At 39.2% G+C, this 19,261-nt stretch overlaps 1 protein-coding gene across 1 annotated transcript in view; it reads right to left on the bottom strand.

Annotated features, from left to right (window-relative positions):
- brinp1 (bone morphogenetic protein/retinoic acid inducible neural-specific 1) overlaps positions 1–18,648 on the bottom strand; it is a 62,717-nt gene extending 44,069 nt beyond the window's left edge. Inside the window, exon 1 of the mRNA XM_085926973.1 lies at positions 18,392–18,648. Within this exon, the coding sequence (XP_085783099.1) occupies positions 18,392–18,609 (218 nt within the window). The 5' untranslated portion in view covers positions 18,610–18,648. The remainder of the gene's footprint in view (positions 1–18,391) is intronic.
- Positions 18,649–19,261: the final 613 nt, after the last annotated feature.

Genomic DNA, 19,261 nt, shown 5'->3' on the forward strand with positions numbered 1-19,261 from the left:
GACGTGTACTCATGAGACCGCCGACACGCACGTCAAGAAACGAGATAGCGAAATCTCTCTGTTACTCTGTGGCAGAACACCTATAAGCCTGAGGATAAAAGTGCCAGGTTTTCTACAGCAGTCTGCCACGCTGAAGCGCTAAAGCAGACGGACTGTCATTGAGTCAATAGCTCGTGCCTGGCATATTCAAGAACTAAAACGTCTAAGCGTGATTAGGCATTCAGGTAAGAAGCCGCCATTGGATGGCGCATTATCTGTCGGGAGGATGTGTGAAATGGAACAGACCACCTGCATTTTTTTTTATTTCAACAGAAGTAAACAAAACTGAGCTTTTCTAAGCTCAAATTTATATCATTATGTAGTTTGTGTCATTCAACAAAAATATGCTAATCCATCACTTGCTATTCAAAGGCTTCGCACTTTCGCAGGTTTCACGTTGACGCTCACTAAAAAAAAACCAAATGCGTTTTGACTGAATTTCGCAAAACTTGATTAACTGCTATTTCTAAAATAATTCTGAATGGAAGATACTCTCGCAGCGTGTCATGAACTCCTGTTTTGATGATTTTGTTGTATTGCGCAGTGTGTGCAGGTTCAATGGTTTGTCGGTTTATGACTGAATTCCAATCCTAAATCGCTTCCAAGTAGCCAATAGGCTTTGTCACACACAACATGATGCACAGGTGCTTTTGGAGTCTAAACCTTACAACAATGGAGGAAAAAAATTATCACTGCGGTCTGTTGTCACTCAGAGTTCTACGCCAGCTCTCACTCAATATTACTTCACAGGACATACATATACACACACAGCGTGGTGAGGAAAAAAAACAACAATTTGAGACAATACAGCGAGCTTCCAATACCTGCTGGGATGGAGCCAAAAAGGAGCAGGCGAGGAAGTTGTCTGTGGAGTGCACTGATTTGTTTACAGCTGACCTACTGTCAATCAACACTGACGACCATGGTTGGAAAGTCAGTGACTGCTATTTCTACGAGTTGATTAATTATTCAACTGATTAATGATTTCTTCATAGAGCCTTTGTGCTTTTTGAAATGTATAAACCACAAACAGCACATCCGACTCGTTATTTACCATCGCTGCATTATAATTTGACTAACACATGCTGCTTGGTGTTTGTGCTTTAGTGGTGGAACAAGGACGTGACTAATTAAATACACAGCAGTGAGCACCATTAGAATATTGTAAAAGGACCAGAGAGATTCAAAGGAAAAGGCATGCTGTGACCACCACTGCGTGAAAAGAAGAAGCTGAATATATAAAGCAAAGGCTAAAGAAAAAAATAGTCATTGAAAAAATTCCAAATCAGTACAAAAACAAAAAAATATATATCTCCAAAAATCTAACAATAAAGGAACCGTATAACCGTTTTCTTTTTCGCAATTTAAAACCAAATGTCTTGATCAAATGTTTGACAATCTTTGATGATCATTATATGATGAATAAATAGGCAGAGCCACCACAACGTGGCTCGTGGTAGCATATGGCCACTACTTCAAAAGGCTCAATATTTGGCCCTGAGGTACTCCTGAGATAAGACCATTTGCTTTCCCCAGCATTTTTTTTTTTTTAATCGAAGACAATTTTATACTATACTACTACTTTTATACTACTTTTTATACATACATTGTCCCTGAGTGAGATGACCATTTTCATACATCCATGACTTCCCCTGATTTGCTCCCTTGCATGCTACTGTACAGCAAATGCCGAGCCAGTGGCCATATTGGGCGATGTAAATTATTCATTTGAGAAAGCTTTGCCATCCAAAATGTGATACACAAGCTCTCTTGCTAATTGAAAAGCACAGAGAAAAGCATCTCTCACTTCCCAATTCCCTATGCTGCTACGTGACAACCTTTGATACTTATTGAAGAGTTCGAAAAATGACGTCATCATTTCCATGTGCAAGCAGATTTTCATTTTTTTATTTTTAAAATTAAACTAAAACGATGTATTCCTTTGATGATTAATTGGACTCAGACGCAATTTAATATCAAACTCCAAATTTTTGTGACTTTCAAGGCACATTTGGCCAAATTCCACAGAGAGGCTTTTGGTTGTATAACATTAATTGTATTTCACAGTTATGAGCCAGAGAAAGCACTAAAAGCAGCACATCTATAGCTCACTGTCATCACAATCATTTTCAGTGAATTCCATTGGCTGCCAGTTGTTATATAAAACCTTAAACGGCGGCCATATGTGCTCCAGCCCTTGCGCCCCAGATTAAGCATGCCAGCAGATGGAATGGGGAGACATGATTCAGTGCTTTACTTCACAGCTCCAAGACTACTTTAATGACCTATCACAGCACGTAAAGGGTAGACGAATGGTACGGCAGGCTGCATAGAAGGGAGGAAATTGGAACACAGGTGATTATTGCTTTATGAGTTTCCTGTAACTCACAGGGCTTTACATTGTGTTGGCGTGTCACATACAAGATGACAAACATAAATAAATGCTGAAATCTCACTGGCAATTTTTGTTACGGAATTTAATGGTAACGCCTTTTGCGTTTTGCTCTGAGGTTGTTTCACAAAAACAAGAATAAGATCAGAGATTATTCACTATGTGCTTCTATTCCGGCCTACAAAAACAGGCAAAATGCAGTATTTATATTGTAGCGATGTGCAGGCATTTGCTTCACTTCACTCGTTTCAAAACATCTAAACGGCACGCCAAAAAAAGAAACGCACGAGTCCTCGAAGTCACAAAAAAGAGGAAGCGCTGATTAGCTAGGAAGTTTTGAGCATGAAATATTGATGAGGTGTCTCAGATCTTTTAGCTACGCATGCACTTGTTAACGACATGCTCGTCAACATTTCATAATGTGGACTTACAATTAGCCAAATGTACATAACGACTAAAATGATTTAATGGAAAAACACAGCAATTTGGTTCTGCATTATTGATGGCTATTGGACCAGTTTTACTTTACCTTCTATGGGGATTTTTTTTTTTTTTAATGTAAGAAAACAAGATCTTAACATGGATGTTCTAAATTATTGTTTGAATTCCAGTGTTGTTTTAGGAAGTTTTGAGTTAGCATGGATGTAGCTCAAGTTCCCACAGTTAAGTTATTGTTCTTGTTAACACGTTATTGTTGCTCATCCTTTTTTTTTTTTCTCCTAATCGCAGCTTTTTTTAAACACTATCCAGATTTGCAACTGATCTCTACATGTGTATTTGTACTTTGCCGAGAACATCTTGTATTTTCTGGGATATTTTGTTCATGTGCAGCTTCTTTTAACTCATTCTTTTTTAAAAAAAAAAAGAAAACTGTGACACCGTCGGTCTTTATGACGACGTCTTGTCGGCTTCAAATAAAAGTCGGTAGAGTTCTGATAACCTTCACGTTTAAAGCGGGATGTCACATTTTTTGTTTGCTTTGCTTCATCATAAACGTTTGTTTTTCTCGACTGAAAACAAAGTTGTTTTTCGAGTGCTCAGTCTAATGAAGCCCAGGTTAGAACTGTCCAAAATAAGCACTTTGATATTTTTATTATAGCAAGTAAACAGGAAGATGATTTTTTTTTTTTTTCTTCCTCCCCTTGAAGGCTCGCGACTCTTTTTCAGATGTCTACTTTTGGGCTTCCAGAAACATGTTGTCTTTGAATCCTGCTGAGCCGTTTTTCCTTTTTAATTGCTTACAGATTTTCTTGCAGTTAAAATGTTCAATAAATTTATGATTGATGTTGATGTTTTGAATACTGGATTATGGTGGGTTTTTTTAGGTTAAGGAGTATGTTTTGCACTTTTCTCAGGTGAATCACATGCTGCAATGAGCTGCAATGTGTTATATTGACCTAACGGCAGCGGTTTTCTTGTCCACACCAAGTAAATATGGAGTCAGGATTGCCAACACATTTATAATCAAAAAGTTGGCTGCAATGCAAAGATGATCATGTTTGTGATCGTAGTGTGGTTAGACAAATTTACAATGCTTATTCTTGAGGAGGATACTAAAAATAATAACAACTCAAACACACCTAACATTGAGGAACACAAAAGGGCAAAAAACTAAAACAAAAACGGATCTTGGGTGGAAGCTTTGTGGTCCATTGGTTGGATTTCCTACCTATGCGAGACTATTTGCATAATTATTTGCTAGCAAAGGGAATTGTGTTATTTATTCATAATAAAGGGTGTTTTTACTTATTTCTGTATTGTACTCTATTTTCAATAATACTAATAGGGTAAAACGAGTTCTTTGTGTAACTGGAATAAATGAATTGCATTTCCATTCATTTCAATGGGCTACACTGAAATCAGTCCTCTTTTTCTTTTCCCCAACAACATTTCAATTCAGAAATGAACAAAAGAAAAACAATACCCTGTTGACACTGTTTGGAGCCCTTCCTTTTAACCATGCTCACTTATTGTGCCACTGCAGAAAAAAAAAATCTAACAAAATAAAAGAAAGACGCAGTTGGCAAACAAGTTCTGCTCGTTGGCTCAGATTTGTTTTTGAAAACAAAAAAAAAGATGTTTTGCATTACGGAAGAAAAACTGCGGAATTCAATGAAGCAAAGCTAAATGAAACGAAAATTCTAATCAAACTGGCCATGCATTGTGTAGATTTGAGTGCGTGTGTAGAAAACGTCAACTCTTTTTGTCGCAAACAAGACAGCACCGGGTTTCATGTTTTGATGAGGGATGAACCTTTCATTTTCAGTCATTTGTTCCACCACCTATTTGTTCGGGATGACTTGACTAATACTTCAAACGCCACGAGAGGCGGACACAATAACGACGATGACGGCTTGCGTTCTTCGTCTCGCGTGCAAAAAGAAAAAGCGGACCATCACTTGACAAAACGCTTGAGTGGGAGGGAAACAATTTTCGACGTGACATGTAAAGAGCGTTAAGTACAGTATGGATGTCAGATTTGCAAGAATACTGCAGAGATGATTAGAGACTATCAACAGTCGTCTCATTTGTCAAACTATTTTTACATAAAAAGGTTATGTTAATGGGACGTTAGTTTGATTAGTACAAAGTGTGAACGCTTGAAAGATGACATCATCCATCTGAAGTGCCCTAATAATGCAAAAGTTTGTTTTTGATTTCTGAGGCTTTTGTTATTGACACTTAATACAAAAGACCGCCTAACTTGATTTATTATGGCTACATGTGCCCTTTTTTATTTTGGTCTCAATCAAAAAGACAAACTTGGTCTCAGCCTATAAAGATAAGATTTTCTTTTTGTTTTTCTGTTCTGGCTGAGTTTAGCTGAGTTGATGTCGAAGTTGCCGCTACTGTCGGTAAGGCAAGGACTTTGATTCAATAATAATAATTTGCCCAACGAATGACTTTGTGAAACAATTTGGTGTTCCCACACAGTATTGACTTGTTCGCTTCCATTCTGCACATGTTGTCCCTGCCGTGAAGCAATACAGCGTGATGTCATCTAATTGTTTTTTTTTATTTATTTTTATTTTTTTCAAAGGCAATTACGGTAAATGTTATTAAATTCAATTTGTCGGATGGCCTGGCGAGGCCCACATTTGTACGTTTGTGTTTCGTCATCAGCGGCTGAAGAACAACAAGTTGCATGAGGTATTTGACAAATATATTACATCTGCTGTACGTTAGCTACCACTAGTTCATCATCCAGAACAGTCCCCAAAACTCCTTTAATAAAAGTAGTCACAAAGACAATTCCTTCTTAAAAATACACTTTAAGATACAAAAGCAGGATTTTAGACTTGAATTGCAGCCCTTACACTGGCACTCCTTAAAAATATTATCATTTGACTCATTTTCACACCGCGGTTGTAGAACTGGTCCAGTTGCCGAGTCAAATGTTGCAAATAAGTCAAGTGCCTCACAGGCCAACAGATGTTTTAGTAATCTGCATTATACATCTCTTTTGTCTCGCTAAATTACAGCAGATGAAGCAATCTAACATCTGGCGCTTTCTCTCTTTAAAAAACAAAACATTGCATGATTATACTTTGTACTGCAATTTTCTGGAGTAACATTCCCTGAAGGGCAGTAATAACAGGTTTTGCTTAGGAAGAGACCGCCGTAATCGTCGACCTATGGAACTCTAGTTCCTGTCGAGGTATTATGCAGCAGCCCACGGGGGATGTGAAGGGAGGCGGCGGGAGAAATACTTTTTCATGTTAATAAGAAAGCAAAGTCCAGCCATAAATCACACAGACAGAGACGCAATTGAAATGCCTTTGTGAAATCCCTCCGTGAAATTCATCTAGCAAAAAGTGTTCCAAATATTACAGAATGCATCTTAATCACACGCTACAGTGCACACGGGGGGTGGGGGGTGGGGGGGGGGGACAATAGGAAGACACACACAAACCATGCAAGAGAGGTCGGGCGTTATTTCGCTTGACCTGAGCTGTTTGCTGGGGCTTGATTTATATATTGTTACTTTGGTTCTGTCATTGTAAAAAAAAAAAAAAATAGACGAAAGAAAATGCAGCGGTGGAGTTTTTTCTCATTTATTGTCAGAGCAGCGGTGTTATAAACGAAGCGAGAGATAGCATCAGTAAACATTGCAGCAGGCGTTCAGAGTGACAGGCAATATTGCCTTGCAACTGTCTAACACGCAGGTAAGTTCAAAGAAGCGATGCTCTAAGAATTTTAATGACAGATTTTATTTATAACACACTTTAAATTGAGATGTTTATAGAATATTATATGGTGACAACTGTGTCATTGTTCGGGGACATTAAGGAGGACTGACTTTTTATCCTTTTCTATTTACAGTAAACTGAGGTTTCACGAGTGCCTCTCCACCAATCAAGTATGAAATCGAACAAATAATGTTTTTCTTGGCTCACTATTTTGTCAAATGTGTATCTGAAATTTAGATAATTACCACCCATGCAACTGAGTTTACTCGCCCCTGACTTGCTGGCTAAGTTAAAGTTAAAGTCCCAATGATCATCGTCACACACACATCTGGGTGTGGTGAAATTTGTCCTCTGCATTTAACCCATCCCCATTCCAGCTGGAATTCTTTAATATTTATCAAATTTATATATTATATATTATTATATATAATTATAATTCTTTAACATTGAATTAAAGCCAAAAGGTAAGCAGAGTCGCACTGAGGATTGGTCTGTGTTGTTAACGTGGTGGAAGATGGCGGAATATTTGTGTTTGGAGACGTGACCATATGCCAAGTGCACACAGTTCAGTGACTCCACCATTAAAGCTACTTTTATTGAGCTATTGTTTTTTTCTGTGACTAATGCACTTATATTCTAATGCATCATCTCGAACATACGATGCCAGTTTCAGACACAATTATTGACATATTTTCTTTGATTTTGTGCCCAGTTTCAGAAATGAAGGCATTTACATATAATTAAATACAAATGTGCCTGTGCAAGTGTAAGGCAAGCATAAACAAGTATTTCAGTCGTTTATGGTCTTAAGCCTTGTCCGTGAAACCAGCACTCTGTTGCGAATAGCTCCCTAGTTTTGAAGTAAACAAGAATTTTTATGAGTTACTCATCGACTGTTTTAGTGTTCCTATTGCAGAAAATTCCCAGAGATAATCAGCATTCACCAAATTAACTGGACTTCCTCCTTGGCATACGTATATGGTGCAGAACAACTAGTAAACATCTTTGTTTTTAACCAGTAGGTCAGCAAATGGAACATGATTACCAAAATGGAACATGATGGGGTGATGGTCATATTAGTGTGCTCAGCGGTTGTGATGAAGCTACGGGATGAGAATTCATTGAATCAAAGCAATCCGTTCAGTCATTCCAGTCTTAAGCATATGATAAGGGATAGTGCCGGAAGACAGAGTAATTTGCAAGAGTAATGCATGAATGGCATGACTTACTAACTGATGTATAACGTAATCATTTGGACAAATTTCATGTCGATCCTATTCATGTTATCACTGGCATTTTTTTTATATATATCTGACAAAGAGAAAGAAATCTCATTCAGTAATCCCCTGCATATTCGCAGTTCATTTTGCATGAATTCACTTATTTGAATTTTTTGGTGGAACATATCCCCAGCTAGTTGCTGAAACACATTTTTTTCTGAATTATTCAGTATAAATAGAAAAGTGGAAGTATGATGAAGTAATATAGCTCTACTGAGAGACAAGTTTTGTATGTCAGGGAGTAGCTACGTTTAGCCTGGGTTGTAAGGGGACTAAATGGAGAGTATTTTCCACATGTGGATGTACATGTACACTTAAGGTGCATTTAGTTTGCTGTTTTTCTTTCCAAAATCAAATAAGTCATTTATTTTTATCAACAATGTCGCAAATGTGTTTGAAATGATATCATACTTTGTAGTACAATATATTAATGTTTTGAATCTCATTGAACAATGACCGGATTCAGATACATTTTTTTAGTGTTCCAGTTGTGGCTATGGTTTATCTACTGTGGTTATCATGTTTTCTAATAGGACTCTACCTGTTACATATCATGTATGTATTGTCATCAAGGACACGTGGTTGCTGTAAATGCATAATATCACAGCTGCTTCACAGGTTCTATTTTGTGAAAATGAGATACATGTCGTATCTTGCTCGAGTCACTTAGCAGGTCTCTGCTGTGCGAGATATCGGGCTGTGTGGGATATCATCAGGCTGTGTGTCCTTATCTGCTTGAGAAATTATATATATATATATGTAAAATTATGTTGCTTTGTCTTTCTTTCTCAAAGTTAGAGGCTCCCTAGAAATTCATCTTTGACCAGTTTGACCTTAATACGGTTTTATGAGGCTCAGCAGGTCGACAACATTTTGTCTTTGCTTCTAACACGCATTCGCATTAAATTGCCTACAACCTCTGCCTTCATGAATATAAATGGGTCCAACGTCAGAACATTAAAAACACATTTTGGGGTCTCAAAGTCGCTGTAGAGCGGACCCTAGATACACATTATGCCCTTCTCTATGATTCTGGGATACATTTAAGTGCTACTGTTGGTCAAACATTCATAATTTCAAGGCTTTTGTTTCATCTTCCTGAGCATTATTCTGAGTTCAAAAATTTAAGCACGGCTCTCATGACATACATTGAAATTAAGACTGAAGTAGACTGTAATAAGCAAATCCCATGTCAAGGAATTACATACAAAATTTTATGAATCCTTTCAACAACCTGGACACACACTTTCATCTGATGGTTTCATTGCATATAGTTGAAGTTTGAAAAGTGTAAAACCTACTAATTACTCACTTATAAATATTGCGCAATTTTTGGCTACAGTTTAATGAAGCCACCTGCCAGTTTGCCTTGTTTCTGATTCTCTGCGACCTACACTAACAGTTAAAGAAAAATAAAAGTTTATACTCTGAGCCTCCTACAGAACAGCTGACTCACTCGGCAAAACTGTGAAAATGTTGGACATTGTTAGACTCGCTTCTTTATGTTAGAAATACAAAGCGTGCCAGGCTGCTTCGTGCTGTAAACACAGTGCTTACTTTCATGTGTGATCAAGCTGAATGAGTTTACCAGCTGCTACGCTGGGCTGACGGATGCACAGCCAGCTTTTTGTTCATTTAGGTGGCCAATTCCTATTAGAAAATGAAATGGCAAGGAAAATTAAAAACATGTTTAGTGCGAAATACATATTCATGTGTATTCAGAGTATGTCAGATGCAGTAGACATAAATAATCAAGATCATAAATGAAGATATATGTGAGAAAGAAGATATAAAATACTGTTACTGTCCAATAATTTTGGTCCTCAGCCAATCATAGGGCGTATTTTGACAAGCATTCCACTTTTAATGGAATGTGTAAAGAAGCTTGGGTACTTAAAGAAAATCTATGCAAGCAATGGAGAAGATGCAAATTCCAAACATGAGTGCCTGAGTTGAGATTCTTAGAAATAATGGCGAATTATTTATTAACTCATTCACTACCATTCACGGCTACAGACGTCAAAGATATTATAGTGTGGTAACACATGCAAAGCATGTGACAACACTCACAGGCATACATTCTCTCTGCTCAGTGGGTACATCACCTAATAATGGCTCGTACCGGAGTTGGGGAGCATTTTTTTGCCCTTATTCTTGCTGTGAGTTTCTCTTATAGCGGCACACTACAGTACATAAAGACACGCAAGTTCAAATTCTGTGTTTACTCATTTTAGAGTTATTGCAACCAGTACGTCTGCTTTGCTCGCCTCACCTTTTGTTGGCCACAGCTCGGCACCTCTGAACCTCATCCCTGTGATGATTTGACAACTCGGGCCCATTCATCAACAGACTCAATAAACATTTGTTACTTAAATCTGCCTCTTCTTCCGTATCTGCTCTTTGGTCAGTCATCCTTCCCACACTGAACCGTATCACTTCAAGTGTCACATTAACCACCAACAGGGAGTTACCAAACTCCTAATGTCATAAATAGCATTTAAATATTAAAACGTGAACTCAGAATGGCAGAATTCAATGGGCAATTTATACGGCTGCGGATTAAAGTGTCAGCGCTCGACACACAAACGCCGTTAACACGGGACAGGGCGACAGCTTTTTAAAAATATGATTCCATGTACATTTCAGATGCTCTTTCACTATATTAGACAGATTAAGCGGCTAATACGAGACGACGGCAGTGGCGAGACCGACGTCCCTGCCTCCGAGTGCTGTGTTGCTCTTGTGGAGATTGCCATAGTCTCACGGGAGGTTGGCAGCAACCCACGCGGTGAATTAGTCACCACTTAACCCTGACACTTCCTTTCTCCCCTCCCTTCCCTGTTTCATTGCTAATTAGCCAACCCTTTTCCTTGCTGACGATTAGTCAGCCAACAGTTGGGGCTTTTTGCCCACAAAAGGGAAGTAACGTGGATTGCATGGCAGATAAGGACAAAAGAGACTGTATAGAGCAAGGGATGCAGGACACAAGGTCTTCTGACAGCAGGCACAGCTGTTGTCTGCACCTTGTGATCACAAACTGAATTTTTCAGTTACTTGAAGCAAGGCGGACGGAGAAAAATATTGCCTAATGAACCACATTCTGCTTCACCGTGTTGCACAAAACTACTTAAGAGAGTTCTGGCTTTTGTGTTGTCAAAACATTGTCTGCTTTTTATACTTGTGTAAACTTGACATGACTAAAATGGTGCATGCACTATTACCAAAGTTTTGCTTTGGACTTTCGGCCTTTCTATTCTAAGCTTTCACCAAAGACTTTTTTTTTTGCCAGTTGGAGGATGCATGTTTTTCCCGTCGGTTTTCTACTAACAGGTTCATTGAAGATCTAAATTGTCTTGAGGTATGAATGGGAGTATTAAGGGCTATTTATTGACTATATATATGACCTACGATTGGCTGTGCAAGTGGTCCAAGCTGTACCCAAAGTCATCTGGGAAAGAGTCTAGCTCACCCATAATCGATGGATGTCTTGTTTCTAAATTTCATGTATTAATCTTGATTGTCTCACTGCAGTTCACCCTCTTATCAGAAAACAGCCATTATCTCTTTTCAACTGCTAAATATAGTCAGATGTGCGCGAGTCCAAAAATGACTCAACTTGTTACATAAGCCATCTAATGTGTTCTTAAAAACAAAGCAATGAGATGACAGCGTTATCAAAAAATGAAAAATAATGTATTTTTTTGTGTTTGTGTGGGTGAGTCCACAAAGCCCATCCGTGCTCACGCGCGTGACCTCACCGCCAGTGCTCATCTGTTTGATACTAAACGCAGCAGACCTGCTTTCATGTCTCCGTCCATTACTGTACCACCCCCCCGCTCACCTTCCTGTCGCATCCCCTAATGGCCTTCTATGCCCCTCCCCCCAGGCCCCCACCTTGCTCTATTTTGTGTTCTTCTATTCTTTATTCTGTTTCATCCATCCTGACTTCCTGTCACCTCTCTGTCGCTTTCCCCTCCTGTGGCTACAATGGTAGTACACCTGCTGAATTAAACATGGGCGCGGCAAAATTGCAAACTCCATCAAATCAGCTTTCCAATTACAAACCGCTCATCCTGGCTAACGCGAGACGCCGAGTCGAAACGAAGGGCGCACCTTGTTGCGGTGAGTCATGAAAAAAAAAAAAAGCATTAAAAAAGAACTAACTGTGGTTGAAATTCGAGAGTGAGGCTTGAGAAGTTTTCATATGCAAATGACAAGCCCGGATAATTCATTCAAGGCTCATCTGCGGACTGATTAGGCATAATTAACAATGTCGAGGAAATGTTCTGTTAGCGCAATGCATAATGCGCTTGTATAACGTCATATGTCACGATATATTGAATCAAGCAGCCAAGAGGAAGGAACTCCATTTCAAATACTACATGCAATGTGACAGAGCCATTACTTAGAACTCCATAGTGAGAGTCGATATCCCAAAAAGGAAAATCATTGAACTGTTGTGAATCTTCCCAGAAGTCTCTAGCCTACAGAAATCACCCAAACAGCTCAGTGACGACTTATCCAGAAATTCTGGACAACATCTGATAACTGCAGGTCTCTGTCATCTCAAATCAAAGTCAATGTTCCGGAATCAACAATAATGACATCTATGGCAAAGTTCCAAGGCAAAAACCACTGCTCACCAAAAAGCAAAATAAAAGCTCATTTTATTTTTGCACTCAGACCTAACAAACCTTGAATATACACACCTGAAAGACATTCATCCTTGAGAGCACTTTGAAACCCACAGATGGATCTCACCTTCTATAAACCGAAGCCACGGTCAATGTGGACAATACAAAGCAGTACATGGAAATGAATGGGCAGTGCTGGCCAATGCAATAGATTGGTAGAAATATCCTTGGCAGCATACAAAAAAGACAAAAAACAAGAAAGCAGAGAGGGAAAAAAAAGTGATCGGGTTTGAAAGTTGATGACAAAAATCATCAGGAATGTAAATTTTGCTCCACTAAAAAAAAACATGCTCCATTTCTGCAGTGTGGGTACTTGCCACTAAGTGATTTTTGCAAACAAAACCCTTTTTTTTTTATCCCTAAATCAAATTTTATGAAGTATTAACAGACGGTTTACAAAAATGCACTAATAAAATTTAATACCGCATTGATTGATTTCAGTTGTTGCTTCTGAGAGTGGTCAAAGCTGTTAATAGGTTTCAAGGTCAGGTACTATTTCACACAGGGGCTAACTTTAAATATTTTGCACATCATAGAAGGACGGAAACAACCAGTATAGGCCAATTGGTGTGGACGTGCATCTTCGGGACACGTCAACGCCGATAAAAGTCGAAGGCAGTGACTCACCCGGAGCCAGCAATGTGCAAATGGGCAGCTTAACACCATGACCGGCGGTTTATGCTAATTGGTCGCCACTGGCTTTAGGTTTTTGATTGTCATAGTGATCCAGTAATTAAGTCTGTGGCAACTGAGTTGCTTAAGGGGTATTTTTAAGCATCATCTTCATTAAATCATTTAATGCGATCGTTTGCAATGTTGAGTGCAGCTAAGTGGAAGTTGAACAATTTAGTATTATTTCAAGATGTTTGACTTTCGATAGTACAAACAAATAAAAGTCAAATGAATGCTCAACCCAACATACAGTGAGGTTCAAACTACAACTGCATAACTGACATAAGAGTTTTTGGTGGCCTCGCTGTTGGCTCAACTTGGGCAGCATAGTCTGCACACGAGCAGTTGGGACTTCTGTTCGCTTGTTTTCTCTTGTTCAATACATCTGAGAGTGCATCGATGACTAAAATCTTTTTCCCCCTTGCTTGTGAATTTAAAGTAGGCCTAAAACAAATAAAAATCATCTCCAACTTAAAAAATTAAATTGAGGAGGTCATAAGTCACGTTGCCACTTCATTTTTCTTGGCTTTAAGTTTCGCAACTCAAATAAAGACATGGTCCCAATTTCCCAGTTCTCAGCTTATCTTTAACCCATCACCTTTTTAAATCAAATCTTCACACAAAACATTTGGATCAATTTTCAGATCTGTTCTTCCCCTCATCCTGCTTTCCTATCACTTTGTGCAGTTTCTACTTATTTCTTCCTTCAGTAAATTGGCAGCTTTGCTTTCCCGCACATTTGCAGGGATTCAGCTCTCCCTGAACATGCAGTTTAATTTGGAAGATCGCTAGCAGTTCTCCAAAGGAGAAGCCAAGTATTCTTGCTTCATGCTGTTTATTTGTCAGAAAAGTGCTTCCCTGTGATTATCATTAACTTCAAGTACCGTATTTTTCGGACTATAAGGCACATCGGACTATAAATGATATGGTACATTTTAAATCTTGGTCCTTATATAAGGCGCACCGGACTATAAGGCGCACCATTAATGCATCATGTCAAATTTTTAATCCAAATCAAATCAGTCTCCATTTTATCTTTTTTATTTCAACTTCAGATGCAACAAATTACTTTATAATCACAAAATAATGATCCATAGTCTTTTTGATTCATGATTTATAGTCTTCAGCGGGCCACTTATGATTGATTTCATGACACAATGCTTTGGGCCAGTTTAAATTTAGGAATTTGGTCCATATATATAGTCTGGAAAATACGGTAATAAGTCTACTATCTTAATGATAGCATACAATGGGATTTTAAATCATCAAACTACAATTATTTTACCATAAATGCAATAATAAGATATACAAACGGAACAATCCAAATTTTACAGAACTCATTATTGACTATTAATGAATAGCTATGTGACTTGTTTCTGTCAATACCAAGCTCTCCACACTGCAGGAATATGAGGACTTGATTCAGTTAGCAGTTCAATCGCAACAGTCTGTTTTTGCTCAGACTAGCATCGCTCACTCTCTCGCTTGTACTCCATTATGAGCGACCAATGTGTTTCATACTCTTTGTTTGTTCTATCTCAGGTTCTTGCTTGCCCCACGCCAAAATCCAATATAAATGCAAATCCGGAGGCCATTAATGCATTCTGAAGGCCTCCATTCGGCATTGTACTGTAATCAAAGACGAGAGCTGGAAGATGTTATTTTGACATGAAAAATATTTATGAAAATGCACCTTTTTGATTGATTGCTCTTTTTGAAGCGTTTCCCGTCCAATCTGCTAAATATGCGGGTGGCGTAATGACCTGTGGCGAAGTATAAAATATATCTGATATCAAACAAGGCAACCAATCTTTCACTTTATTTAAAGGCACACTGTTTTCACAGTAAAGAAGGAGGAATATATTCGACTGGGACAAAAAGAAACTCATTTAAAATGGAAAATTGGGCCAAGGCATATTTTACTGCACCATTCTCAGACGCTTGCAAATCCCTCTGTATCGTATTTATCATCGCTACGCTAAATTATGGAATGAAAATTGCCTTCACATACGCAACTATAGTCATGTTTAAAGCTATTATATGATTTTTATTGGGATTTTCATGCTCTGTAATAAGCTTCATGCCAAATATCGATACAGTGCCTTCTGCTTGTCAAAAGTCATGGCAAACTATGGAAATACTTGCCTGTATTTTATTAGTATTGTAACATTGCAGCTGCAATTGTTATTATTATTATTATTATTAGAGTTGCAGACTCCAGGAGTTCCAGATCTGGTGGAAAGCCAAACTATACTACAAGTACTTGCATTGATAGTCTAAATTATATGAATGAGTTAGAAAATGTTGTGCTGGCTGGACAATATGGATAAAGTGGCAATAAGCAGACATTCATAGAAAAATAATAATAATAATAATCCATCCATCCATCCATTTTCTGTACCGCTTAGTCCCCACGGGGTCGCGGGCGAATAATAATAATAATAATCGTTGAGACTTCCGTGGTGAGCCGCATCAAATGCTCTTGCTGGACCACGTATGACTCGCAACAAACTCAATGTGGTCAGCAGCTTAAAGATTACAACAGCATTGATGATTACAAGTCGCCGTGGATTTTTTGAGACTCTTAAGTGCAGCGGGAGAGAGTAATTGGTGCCTTGTGGCTCTTCGCTCCCTCCCAGCCACGGCCACTGACCTTTTCAAAGAACGAGACAAGAGGCTGGCACCTCCTTAAGCAGTGTTTATCTTCTATATTAGGCGCCGCGCCCATGTTATTAGAGATGGGCCAGATTTGTTTGTCGCTGATCAATTTGGCTTTGTCCAAGAACTGTTCCTCGAGAGTAATCCTTTGCGATATGAGACGCCAAGGGGAAAAGCGAACAAAAAAAAAAAAGAATAGGATGTGTGCTTTCTGTCACTCTGCAAATCTGATTCAACCACTTTCCACCTCTAAATCGCCGTGGTCGACATAGTCTCCGGGGAAATTTACAAAGCTATTCAGTGCTCATTGGCGCTTAGAGGAGAGCGCGATAGGAGCGAGCGTTGCGGTCGAGGCTTCATTCCGACAAAACACTACAGCACCTGATGTCGCTCGTTTGCTCCCCCATCGCTGCTTGAAGATGCACTGATCTGCTACTCCAACACACAACCAGAGCCACCGGTCAATTTGTGTCGGTGGGTCGGCCAGTTTCGAGTGTTCACTGCAATTTGTCTCCATGGTGGTTGTATACATGCTGACAGCAGTCACACTGTGCATCAGTGTGTGAGACACATCCTATATCTTGTCTTTATAATGCAAGTGAGTCAGTCCTTTTAGCCTCATGGACTGCTAGGCCAATGGTAAATTTGGCTTTGGTTACCTGAGCCTTCTGACTCACGAGGCTTGGTGGTTTGCCTTTGGTCATTGCTCTTTGGTCATTGCGGAACAGCGGAAAAGAGTGTAGGATAAAGCCAACTGCTTGTTTTTATCTATTCTAGGTAACAAACATAGCAATAAAAATGAATTAAGTGAGCCACATTTTTCTCCCCACTCATTTCTAAGTTCTTCAGACTTCAAGCTGATAAAGCCCTATCATCGTATGTCTCCTTCTGAGAGCAGAATGTATAGCAAACTGTTTCCCAGCGTCTCCCTTCGTGCAAACACAGCCTGGGTTTTAATAAACCCACGCATCACACTGCACCCCATCTACCGGACCTCGGCTAAGAAGTCTCGCCTCTGAGAATCGCATCCCCGCCGAAACAATCCCTGCTTCAGTCGAGAAATGTATTATGCGAATGTATTGTTTACTGGTACATGTGACAACATCGGGGATACGAAAACCCAAAGGGGAACAGGCAGGCGCAGTGGCGACTTTCCAAGAGGAGTGAAATAGAACAAACCCGGGAGGGGAATAGTCAAAAGCAACATGGCGATTAACTTCAGTTTCATACTCTGACTCGGGTATTTCTGCACTTCTGAGTTTAGAGGTGGAAGGAGAATGCAAGGAAAATTTTAAGTTGCATATGCACTGACTGCATTTGAGGGGGAAAAAAAATATGTACAAATGTCAGTGAATCTTCACATATTATGGGACTTTGATTTGCAAATTCATATATTCTGTTTCAACCAAATCACATGGTTGCAGTTTTGTTTTGCCAGCCAAAGCAATAAAAGTACTGGGCTGCAATGGAAAACTCACTTTGGTTAGTTCCCAATGTCTCTTCATTCCATTGGCTCTTAAAATCTATAAGACCGTCAGTGAAACTGGTGGTGGGTGCTCTGTGGCTTCATGGGTGCACAGTGTTAGAGATGTTCTATAAACCCTAACACACAGCAAGCACTCTAAGAGGGCCTGAGCAGCACGAACAAAGCCAGGTTCCCCGGGCTGCTTCTCACTGTACACTATACTCGGATGTACTGTATATATTTTTTGGAATACCGGTATACATCCATAGTGATGAACTGTGCAACATGTGTGTCACTCAAAACTCTGAAAAATATTTGTAATGTGTGGGGAAAGTTAACTTGGGAGATTCTCCCCAAAAAAAAGGTTAAACTCATTTTTTAAAATTTCAAAAAAAATACAAATAAATGAAAAAATTCTTCAAAAAATATAACGTGGAGGAGTTTTAAATGTGAACGTGCATCTCTGGTCATTAAAACAATATATAAATTAAAGCAGCAGTTGTTGCTTTCACAAGGGCCGGTTAGATGTGGAGGTCAGCATGACCGTTTTGTAATTCCAAAGTTATACCTCTGCAACACAGCCCAAGTGTCCTTGTACAAGACTTGGAACCCTTAAGAGCTTGTGACGAGGTGCTTTGCACCTTGCCATCATCACCAGCGAGTGGTTGTGGGTGTGAGTGGCTTGCATAAGAGGCGATGCAATGAAATGCTACGAGGCGCTTCTGGACTTAAGGGCTATAAAAATAGAGCTATAAATGCCCTCTATTTATGGAGGGTGTTTCGGCGTGGTAAAGTCCAGCTACTTGGCGATTGTTATTCTGCTTGTCAGAAAAAACATCCCACCCCCCCATTCAAAGTAAGCAAGCATCAGCCTCATCAATATCTAATAAGTCGCGACAACACGCCACGATAAAAAATGCATAGTTAGTAGGTTAAAAATGTACATGCAGCTTTTTGCAAGTGGCATCTGAAAATAGTGTGCGGCGTCAGCGAACACTCACCTATAAATTTTATATCTGGTCGTGAATCCTTGGCGGAATCTATCCACAAAGGACAGATAACTGCGTGAGTGGTGGAACGGTCCGCGGTCGGAGATGAGCCAGTCATACTGCTTGGCAACATGTTGCTCAGTGGCCAATGGGTCCTGGCGGGAAGACTGAACTGTTATATGGTCCCATATAAACAGGAAGCAGATGACCTCAATAAACCTCCAGTTCATGCTTTTTTTTCAGCCGCTCTCTGTTCATTCTCGCTCCATTATGTGGAGACCTGATGGGAGAGAGAAGAATAAAGGGGAGAAGGGGAAAGGAGGGTGAAGAGAAAGAAAGTCATTAGATGACAATTTTTGGCCATATATGAGGTTAATTGTCCAAGTACAAAGAAAAAGTAAGTGTGCTTTCACATTTGTGCTCTTCAGTTCTGTCAGATATGACTCATCACATGGTATTATCAGATGTGTTGTCAGTTTAGCATTTAAGCAGTTCGCATGTTGGAGGGTTTAGAATTGTGGCTAAGGTTGGGGTAAACAAATTGAGACAAAAAAAAACACCAACTCATCCAGATAAGAGAAATAAACCTAAAATCATAAAACACACCCGAGACATACCCTTTACTTTACTGTTATCCATCATAAGCAAGTACCAGTACTCATTTTTTAGACAAACTGCCGTCTGGATAAGGTATAAAAGGTTGCATAATTAATTTTAGTCTGGTTACATTTTGGCTTGGGTTCACTTTGGGTTCAAATTTGCATTTTTATTCATCTCATCAAAGATGTCCCCATTAAAAAAGGTTTTGGTATGCACCAGGTTTCAGATGACAGTTTTCACAAAACAAAGACCCAATCATAGCGGCATTAGATATTGTCCAGA

The sequence above is a fragment of the Syngnathus leptorhynchus genome, chromosome 12 (genome assembly GCF_054491065.1).
Source record: "Syngnathus leptorhynchus isolate UIUO chromosome 12, UIUO_Slep, whole genome shotgun sequence".
NCBI classification, from domain to species: Eukaryota; Metazoa; Chordata; class Actinopteri; order Syngnathiformes; family Syngnathidae; genus Syngnathus; species Syngnathus leptorhynchus.